The sequence below is a fragment of the Dermochelys coriacea genome, chromosome 7, assembly GCF_009764565.3.
Source record: "Dermochelys coriacea isolate rDerCor1 chromosome 7, rDerCor1.pri.v4, whole genome shotgun sequence".
In the NCBI taxonomy this organism is placed as follows: Eukaryota; Metazoa; Chordata; order Testudines; family Dermochelyidae; genus Dermochelys; species Dermochelys coriacea.
In genome coordinates, this window is record NC_050074.1 from 98,264,671 (window position 1) to 98,275,733 (window position 11,063).

The following is an 11,063-nucleotide window of genomic DNA, read 5'->3' on the forward strand; positions in this document are numbered from 1 at the left end:
AAGGTATTGGCTTTACCACAGTATTTACTGAATTCATGCTATTATGTTTTTGTTTTAGACTGTAAGTTGTCTGGGGAATGGACCCTTCTTATATCTGCATATTTTACTGTGGCACACAGCTTGCAGTGAACAAAAAACTATATTTCCTGTATAGAAAATATATACCACAATAAGATTTAATCAAATCCACAGTAAATATTAACTTTTAAGGGAAGACCACTTCCCCTTAGGGCCTTTGAAAATCTTCCTCTAAATAGCCCACTAAGTAGAAAGATACACTGCTTTTCTCCTGTTCCTTCTTCCTTATGCTTGTGACTAGAATGAGTAACACATTTATTCCTGTGAGGGAACACAGCAATGCCTCATTTTTATTGCTGTACTGTATACAACTACATATTCTTAATAGAACAAGGCTAGAAAAGTTCAAGTTTGCCACAGCTACTGAACGTTCATGAATGTCTGCCCAGAATATTCTAAGAAAACAGAACATCCCATCTTAAAATTTTCCAAGTTGGAATGGATAAGTGTCCCGTATTAATTCATGATACAGGTACAGAACTATGTATACATTTTCTTGTCTTCAATTTGCAGCTATTATTACAGTGAATTTTGTGAAGACCTAAAGGACAGCTCTCTGGCCGACTGAAATATTTGATACTGAAAATGCAACATGTCCACTGCAAATGTCTGATAGTACTGGTTACTACGATACTTCTGAAAATAAACCTTTTAAGTCAATCTTTGCTAAATCTCCATTTTGAATCAAAGCTTTGTGATAAAAGAATTGCCCCATTTCTGGCAAACATCAAAACGGGAATAAAAAATGGACTGAATGCCCTGGCCTCATCCTAAATATTGCATGGTAGAAAACACTAAGGTTTTTTAGTAGTAAATTCTCAGGGAGATACAAGAGACTCTTTCAACCGTACACAACAACAGAAGCTCTGCTCTTAGTTGCTATCCTTAAAAAAATCAAGATTATGATATATTCTGGAATATGGAGTGGAATTGAACTTTTTTATATTGTGAGGAAAAGAAAGCTTTGAGGTCCTGGCCCTCACAAAATCTGCTAACTCTATGGGTTACAGTAGGAACATCAGACAACTTGCAGTAGAATAAAGATCTGTTCCACAAGGGCAAAGTCATAACATTTTACTGGCCAATACAAATGTAAGTCTACAATCTGTAACAGGTTTTTTTTTCTTTCCCGTTTTCACCCAGATATATTCCCTTTTCTGAATCCTTAATGTCCCTCTTCTCAGACCGAGTTAATTCCAAAATAAGTGATTCTGTAAAATGTTGAAACTTTTGTTTTTTGGAATGGGCAACATTTTATGTATGTCATGATAAAAGACAAGCATCTGAACCCAGAATCTGCCCCAACATAAAATGCCATAAACTGCCTTTCATCATAACAAAACAACTAAGATTAAAAGCTCCCAACCATTTTCTAAAACCAGAGTCACATTTTATTAAATTTTATTATCCAGTCAAACATTTTGGCTCATGAGTCTTGTTTTTGCTCTTTAAAGTAAGATGGCTTATGGCTATCAGTTTAAAAGAGCAAAAATTCTTTGTATAAAAATGGCTCATTGTTAACTATACTAAACTTATATACATTTTTAGAACTTCATGTGGAATCATTCTTACAATACCTGATAAAATTCCCGAAGCCAGTTCTTCTGTAAATTTTCTGGCTGAAAAACAAAATACAAAAACCCATTAAGACGGAAGCAAAGCATTTTGTACAAGAATATCTTAATATCCATTGATTTCCTTAACTAACTCAAATGGAGAGTTTTTTTCCCATTAAAAACAAACAAGCTAGCAAGTCTCTCCTAGAATTCTACCACTCACATCTCCTTTTTCATTTTGTACCTCTCTTGCCAAGATCATAACCAATGAACAGTGCAAATATGTAAGGTGAAAAAGATCCTGTATAAATGCAGTAAAGGTAATCCAAAACCATTTCATGTCTGACCTCTGCAACACTGTACAAAGTGTTAAGGTAAAATAGTTGAACAGGCTAAAATATTAATCATAAATCTCAATTCTGCAATAATATAGTTTTTAATTTATGCATTTAAAGTACTTATGAATTAACTGAATGTCAAAAACAATGTAAACTGTTTAAATCTAATCTTTCAGACATTTGAGATTATGGCTTCAAGTTACATACACTGAACTACACTGAGATATCTTTTGGAGCGCTGACTTGAAAAATAACAGCATTCACTTTCTGTGTTTAAAGTTTATTGGAACTCCTTCTAAAGATAAACATGTAGAAAGTACACAGTCTCAGCATAAATGAAAAGATGTGTAGATTGTAACTGTTTCAGGTTTAAAGCCTTTTTAGTAAACTCTACCTCTGGCTTTGTTAAGAGTTGAAAAAAAGTTCTTTGGGGCAGGGACTATCACGTTATTCTGTTTGTATAGTGTGTAGCACAATGAGGCCAGGCCATGACTGGGGCTCCTAGGCAGTACAATAATACAAATAATACATAATTTAGAAATAGCAAAATGCTGCCCTTTCAAAGAAAAAAGGCAAAAGAGAATTTCTAGATTACCCCTTATTTGTAAGGACATAGCTATTTATGCAAAGCCCTGCCCTTTCAGAAACTTGTAATCTCTGAATAGAACTACGGCAGTACAGTAGTTTACAAATCTGCATGTAGCACCTAGAGAAAGATACAAACCGTTGTTTAATCTTCTGAATGCAGGCTAGACTTGAGTAGGGGCATTTCTTGTAGTGTTCTGCAAACACAAGGCAGGCTCCCTAACATTTTACTGGCAAGAAGTAACATCGTTTGTGTTACACAGAATAGAAGTTAGTGAAGTGAAAAGCCAAAAAGACTTCAATACATGGCTTTTACTTTACCGACAGGTATAACACAAATAATGCTGGTGCTTCTTTCAGATATATAAGAAATTTCTGGTCTGCTGGGTTCTCTCTCAAGTGGTGTTCTTACATAGTTAAATAAAATTAAGATTATGTTATACTTCTTTATTAACTTGCTTATTAAATTAAGACCTCCATATTTCTGCCACACATGGCTAAAAACTCTGCATATAATGCAAGAATTGGGGCTGGTCAAACAGAGAAATTTTTCATGAAAATTTTCGTACCCCTTTTTTTGCTCAAAATCTCAAATTCAGAAAATTTTCAATTAGCTCAGAAAAATAGGAAGCATTTTTAGCAATTTTGTGAAAAACATACAATTTTTCCTTCTTGCTGAATTGTGACATTTTTATTGAAATTTCAACATTTGGAGATTTTCAACCAGCTGTAATAGGAACGTTATCTATTCTTTTCTGTCCTTATATAATTTTTTTCAGGTTGACAAAATTCCAAAGCAAAAATATGAAGACTTCAAGACCAGGAGCTCACAAAAAGAAAAGAATGCCAGCATGTTCTGTAGCGTTCACACTTAGATTATAATCTATCTCCCAACTCTGTCAAAACGGCACTGTAACAGCAGCTTCTCCACTTTTTTCATTTTGACTTCAATAAGACAACTCGTTGAGTAAAGATAAGCACAGATATAAAGATCAGGGCCTAAGAACAGTAGTACTGAACAGTTTAAAACAAGGGTTGCTGTGAATTGAGGTCAAAATCTAGTCTTCAAAATATAAAGATAAACCAATTAAAATTTAATAAATGTAAGTGATGCTGAATTACAACAAACTACTGAACAGATTATGATAACTGAAAGATTGGCTATCATATAAAGGCATAATTTACTTTTGATATTCATAGATTTGCACAGAGATCAGATGGCATTTCATGTGGATTAAGAATGGCACATCATACTAGGATGACCAGATGTCACGATTTTATAGGGACAGTCCCAATTTTGGGGTCTTTTTCTTACATAAGCTCCTATTACCCCGCACCCCCTGTTCCGATTTTTCACACATGCTGTCTAGTCACTCTACATCATACTAAATTATACCCTCAATCTATGGAGTGTAATTAAAAATGAAATTTCTTTCCACATAGGTTGTATCTGCCCTGGCCCACGTACCCAGTTACTTGGACTGTGTACATGTGCACACATGTTCCCCATACCCACACCAAGTGTCCACATATCCTGTGCTGGACATGGGTATAATGCCATGTACATGAGTGTACCCATGTCCACACTGCCACCATTGTTACACAACATTAGCACTACCACTTCAGGGATGGTATCCTCGGGTTCTGAGTGTCACAAGGAGATATTCTATGAATGACTTTGTTGTGTGTTGTTGGTATTGTCCCTTGCCTAGGCTTCATACATATGACAACGGCAGTTACTGATCATATCACTCCACTTGCCACACTGAGTGGAACACATGAAGCAATGGGATGATGCCGCGGTTCTGTTCCTGCTCCTTATCACAGGACAAATGTTTGTTTCTTTAGTTGAGTAGGCGATAGGCAACATGCTGATCGCATTTGTGCAGAACTTTCTGATGCAGCAAAAATGACTGATCTTAAGGATGAAGGACAATTCATTTAGCTACTATGGTACAGATATCGTGAATGCTGCTATTGCCACAATATGCCCTGGGTGGGCCACCATTTCTAGGACAGGAAAACCAGCATGGAGCAGTAGGATCAAATCATTTTGGCAACCTGGGATAACCTTGGATAATTGTGGCTTCACAATTTCTGAATATGGAAACAGACATTCATCGAGCTGTCTAATGAGCTTGTACCAAACCTCCCATGCCAGAACACTCGATTCCAGGAAATCATACTGGTGCAGAGGTAAGTGGCTATTACCCTGTGGAAGCTGTGAACACCAGACTGTAGGTCAATTGCAAACCACTTTGGAATTGGAAAGTCCACTGTTGGGGTTGGGGTTGTGCAGGTTTGCAAGGCAATTAACAATGTGATCTAACCACAGTTGGTTGCCATTAGAAAAGTTCCAGAAATAATAGCTGGATTTGACAGGATGCGGGTTTCCATATCCCAATATGTTGCCTACCAAAAGGAGCGAGTATGTGAACTGAAAAAGTTACTATTCACTCATTCTGCAAGCCTTAGTGGACCGCAGAGTCATGAATACCAACACAGGAAACACTGATTCATGATGCTAGGGTGCTGAGGAGATCAGGATTGTATTTGCTTCTGGGAAATAAAGTCCTTCCTTACCCCTATGGGTCTCTGTGTGTGTTTGGGCCAACAGTTATTTTCGGAGACCCCACATCCTAATTTGGCTCATGAAACTACACAAACATTGATGGGAAAAGGGACTCAGTAACAGCCTCTGTAGCTAAGGTCATCAACCCACCAGGATTCTCCTGTCTCCAGAAATTAAAGATTATGTCCTGTGATGAAACCTCCAAAATTGCCAACCCCATCTGTAGCTGCAGAAGGGTCATGGAGTGTGCATGTGGTAGGCTGAAGTCTTGTTGGTGCTGCCTACATACCTGTCTGGATGCCAACATGGATGCTATTAATAGAATTGTTGCTTGCTGCACACTCCATAACATTCATGAAAATAAAGGGGAGCACATCCATAATAACAAGGCTCAAGACAAGTCTGGTTTACAAACTATCCAGGCATCTGGCTCCAACCCATATTCACGCTGTTCCTAGTTCCCAGCAGGTAGGTGAAATCAGAAATACTACGTCTGCACATATCTTGGCACAGCCAGGAGGCAGAGAATGACATCTACCTGTGCCGAGGGACAACTTCACATCCTGTGCAGCTTCCAGAAAAGCATGAGCGGGAACACTGACACTTACATGTTGGGTTACATACTTTGTTTCCCCCCTCCATAACTGAAGGTCATTAGCCATTCATTCCAGTGACAATTCACACATTATAGACAATTACAACAGGGCACCTCCACTGGGTTAACACCTTTGGGTCAAGCATGTGCATTGGAGGGTGGCGGCCAAGTTGTAATGCTGTCATTGTACAATGCTTTTTTGTTTTAACTGTTCACACTTGTTTACCTGTGTTATCAGGAGCACTCAATTTTTTAACCATTCTTTATGAGCAGCACTAACTATACTTAGCAGCTGTCATGGAGCACTAATTAATCTCTACTAAAGTTGAAATTGGTCGGGGTGAGGGGGAATGGTGATTTAATCATTGTGTAGTGGCAGACTCCTGTTTTGTTATTTGAATTGTGCTTCATTTTTCCTGCATGTGAACCAAGCCATCAAAATATCTATCTACCCATTTTCTGTGTTGTTAGAGTTCTGCTGCGTTTAGAACTAGCAGTGCTTTCTGTAAGCATGCAACACTAACTGTACTTTCCCCCTCCCTGCCATGTAGCCTTGGAAGTTTGGATATGGGGTCGGGGGAGGTTGTAGGTGTGGGGCAGACAGAAAAAGTGTCTGCACTATGATGGCCCCAGACAATTACACCTTTCCAATTCATGTGGTGTGAATCGTGAGCCCCAGTCCCAAACCTGAAAACATACTACATGCATCATACTTAGGAAGGAGGGTCCACACACAAGTCAGAGAAACAGTAACATTTATTAAATGTATCATAATGAAAATGTAATTGAAATGTTTTTTTAGAAGATGAAAACCAACCAAACATAATAATGGTCAAATGATAATGTTTCATGGCCCTTCTGCTGGCAAGGGGGGGGAATAATGAGAGGGAAATTGTTCTTGGGGACAAAAGGAATGTCTCTTGCATGGAGGCACGTGGTGGGCTTCAGGCACCCTCACAGGGTTAGCTTCCTCCTCCTGGATGCTCAGAGGTGTCTCTTGCAAGAGGTTTTGGGTGCTGGTCTGATACTGAGATTCCTGCAGACTCCTCTTGATCACTCATGGAAGTGGGGGTTGGGTCCTCTATCTCAGCAACACCCTGGGGGGCAGCTGGAAGAGGTGGAGATGGTGGCAGTTCAGAGACAGGGGCAGTAGTCATAGCAGCAGATGGACCCTATCTTCAATTCTGTCAGTTTCTCATTTAGGGAATGCTTCTGTTCCCCATGGCATGCCTCCTTTGCCATGAACTGGTTCGTCAATGCGATCCTCCTGTGCAGTTTGTGTTCTTAACTGCTACTGCTTCCTGCTGTCCATCCCAATGAGCAGGTCCTCCCAGGGTCCTTCATCATCTGCCTCTGGGGCATTGCTCCTGCCCTCCTGGTAGAATGGTTTCCTTCTCAGGAGCCAAAGGCCCTGCCAATTCAAAGACAACAGTAGCATCAAAAAATTTTTTTTCCTTTGTAAGAAAACAAGAAATCCCCCCACAGAACATAACTTTGCTGTAGAAGGCCACATTCCAGGATTGCAACTGTTAGACTATTCTTAGTTCTCAGATAACTTTTGTAGCCCCTGAGGACAGTGCAGAGGCTATGAATGGTAAGATACATGTACTAACTTTTTGGGGTGGGGGTTGCAGTTCTTTCCAAGGGTTATGTTAACAGCCTTCAATTTCTTCTTTAAAGACTGGTGAATATTTGGAGAAAATAGTGGGTTTCAAGGCACCAGAATAGAAAAGGGACATGGCTTTCCAGTCCTGTGGAGGAGATCTGGCAATCTATGCCAGAAAGCTGTTTCTACTAATTGTCAGCCCCCTATATTTTGCTGAATGGAGAGTTTTGGTCAGCTATGTAGGTGGACCAAGCAGATTTGCACTACCATTGAACTTCAAGACCTAGTTTTTCTACTACACCAGAAAAGTTTACACGATTGGGAGGCAATTCAACTGGAAATTGACTATATTCTCAGCTACAGTACGGTGTTTCCATTCAAAGGGAGATGCAAACCACAAAAACACCCACCCCACCATTACCAGAAAATCCTGTCCTTCTGCCTGCCTAACAATGGTGAAATGGGCACAAAGATAGAATCACAGATTCATAGAAAGGTAGGATTGGAAGGGACCTCAAGAGGTCATTAGTCCAATGCCCTGCACTCATTGCAGGACTAAGTATTATCTAGATCATCCCTGACAGGTCTTTGTCTAACCTGCTCTTAAAGATCTCCAATGATGACAACTCCACAACCTCCCAAAGCAATTTATTCCAGGGTTTAACCACTCTGACAGTTAGGAAGTTTTTCCTAATATCCAATCTACCTCCACCCTGCTGCAATTTAAGCCCATTGCTTCTTGTCCTACTCTCAGAGGTTAAGGAGAATAATTTTTCTCCCTCCTTCTTATAACAACCTTTTATGTATTTGAGAACTGTTATGTCCCCTGTCAGTCTTCTCTTCTCCAGACTAAAGAAACCCAATTTTTTAAATCTTCCCTCATTGGTCATGTTTTCTAGACCTTTAATTATTTTTGTCGCTCTTCTCTGAACTTTCTCCAGTTTGTCCTTGTCTTTCCTGAAATGTGGTGCCCAGACTGGACACAATACTCCAGCTGAGGCCTAATCATCATGGAGTGGAGCAGAAGAATTATTTCTCATGTCTTGCTTATAACACTCCTGCCAATATATCCCAGAATGATATTTGTTTTTTTTTGTTTGTTTGTTTGTTTTGTTTTGTTTTTTTTTGCAACAGCATTACACTGTTGCCTCATATTTAGCTTGAGATCCACTATGACCCCAGATCCCTTTCTGCAGCACTCCTTCCTAGGCAGTCATTTCCTATGTGTGCAACTGATTGTTTCTTCCTAAGCAGAGTACTTTGCATTTGTCCTTATTGACTTTTACCCTATTTACTTCAGACCATTTCTCCAGTTTGTCTTGATCATTTTGAATTTTAAACCTATCCTTCAAAGCACTCACAACCCCTCCAAGCTTGGTATCATCCACAAACTTTATAAGTGTACTCTCTATGCCATTATCTAAATCATTGATGACCATATTCAATAGAACTGGACCCAGAACTGATCCCTGCAGGACCCCACTCAATATGCCCTTCCAGCTTGACTGCGAACCACTGATATCTACTCTTTGGGAATGGTTTTCCAACACATTATGCACCCACCTTATAGTAGTTCCATCTAGGATGTATTTCCCTAGTTTGTTGATGAGAAGGCAGTGCAAGAGAGTATCAAAACCTTTACTAAAAATCAAGATATACCACATCTACTGCTTCCCGGTATCAACAAGGCTTGTTACCCTGTCAAAGAAAGCTATTAGGTTGGTTTGACACAATTTGTTCTTGACAAATCCATGCTGACTGTCACTTATCACCTTATTATCTTCTAGGTGTTTGCAAATCGATTGCTTAATTATTTGCTCCATTATCTTTCCAGGTACTGAAGTTAAACTGACTCATCTGTAATTCTCCAGGTTGTCTTTATTCCCTTTTTACAGACAGACATTATATTTGCTCTTTTCCAGTCCTCTGGAATCTCTCCCATCTTCCATGACTTTTTGTACATAATCACTAATGGCTCAGATACCTCCTCAGTCAGCTCCCTGGAGTATTCTAGGATGTATTTCATCAGGCCCTGGTTAGTTGAAGACATCTAACTTGTCCAAGTAATTTTTAACAATTTCTTTCTCTATTTAGCCTTGATCTTACCTCATTTTCACTGTCATTCATTATGTTAGACCAGTGGTTCTCAAACTTGTTCCGCCGCTTGTGCAGGGAAAGCCATTGGTGGGCCGGGCCAGTTTGTTTACCTGCCACGTCTGCAGGATCGGCCAATCGTGGCTCCCAGTGGCCACGGTTCACGGCTCCAGGTCAATAGAAGCCGCTGGAAACGTCGCGGGCCGAGGAACATACTGGCTGCCGCTTCCAGTGGCTCCCATTGGCCTGGAGCAGCGAACCGCGGCCACTGTGAGCCGCGATCGGCCGAACCTGTGGACGCGGCAGGTAAACCAACTGGCCCGGCCCGGCAGGGGATTTCCCTGCACAAGCGGCAGAACAAGTTTGGGAAACACTGTGTTAGACATCCAATGTTACTAAGAAAACTGAAACAGTCATTTAACACTTCTGCCCATTAGTCTACCTCACAGACAGACAAAACAATTTTATTGGGTTCCCTGAAGTTTCAGATCAGCACGACAAGCCCCTCAGCTGTCTACAGCACAGGGACATCACATTCTGCTTATCCAACCACCAGACCGGATCATTTTACCATCTCTTCCCTTCTGCACAGGATGTACAGCATGGCTCGGTGCAGGGTGAAGCCAGGCAACAGAGACAAGGATGGTAAAAAAATTTGTAATCTTTCAAGGGAGAAAAAGACTGTTGTGATTAACTTTTCCTCAGACAACCATAGTCTTCCCTTCCCTTTCCTGGACCGAACCCTCCCTCCACCTCAACCCTCCCATTCCATGCAGCTCCTGTTTGCAAGGGAATGGTAAGAAGCACTGAAACTATGTACTCTTCTAAGGGACAAATGACAGCTGTCATTAACTTTAGACAAACAGCTATAAAGTTTTCTACAACTGTCCCATCCCCAGCTGGGACCTTTCTAAATCTGCTCCCCCGTCTGAGGCCAGATCATCACTGCCTGCATGCTGGCTGAGAAATGCACAGACAGTGGGGCACAATTATTTTTGTTAATAATCTGTTTCTCAGACATAGCTTCTGCCAAATGTGTCAGAGGTCCACTGGAAATCAATAAAATTGTTGATTTGTAGCCATGTCTTCCATTGGGGGCCACTTATGAATTAAAGGTCCAGGAAGGGGAGAGAAATGTAGCAAAAGGGAGGGGGTACTGTCAGGGAGGGTAGGGATCCATTATAACTTACCAGCCTCCGGTTCTGGTTCCTGCCCAGCTCAGGATCTTCCTGGAGCTCACTGAGCGGGCTTTCCCAACCGTTTCTCCAGGTAGAGTTGCAGAATCACATACTCCTTTTCCTTCAGGGCGTCCTCTGCAGTTTCCCGCTGCCTCCTTGCCCTGACTCTCATCAGCATCCCATCAGACAACGAGGCCAGCAGGGTTGAGGTGGTAGTTCTGAGCCACTCAAGGTTCTGTGCTGAGAGCCCTTGACAGCATCTGGGCCAGCTCGTCATAGAGGGCCATGTACAATGAGCTTTCCTGGACTCCTGCTGGAGTCTTTTGCCTGCCTGAACAGTAGCCTCAAGTGCTTGATGCATTCCTAGCACTGGGTCAGAGTCCAGCAAATACCCACATGCTCCAGCCTCTGTGAAGTTTCCTGGTAAAGGTGTATGTTCCTGCCACTTCAGGAGAAGTCAT

At 41.0% G+C, this 11,063-nt stretch overlaps 1 protein-coding gene across 5 annotated transcripts in view; it reads right to left on the reverse strand.

Annotated features, from left to right (window-relative positions):
- Positions 1 to 11,063, reverse strand: part of INPP5A (inositol polyphosphate-5-phosphatase A) — a 444,123-nt gene that overhangs the window by 328,749 nt on the left and 104,311 nt on the right. For all 5 annotated transcript variants that reach the window (XR_006282883.1, XM_038409257.2, XM_038409258.2 and 2 more), the window contains exon 2: positions 1,656 to 1,697. Coding sequence is in view for 4 of the 5 variants with exons in the window: in XM_038409257.2 (XP_038265185.1) it covers positions 1,656 to 1,697 (42 nt within the window). In the remaining variant the exon portion in view is untranslated. The remainder of the gene's footprint in view (positions 1 to 1,655; positions 1,698 to 11,063) is intronic.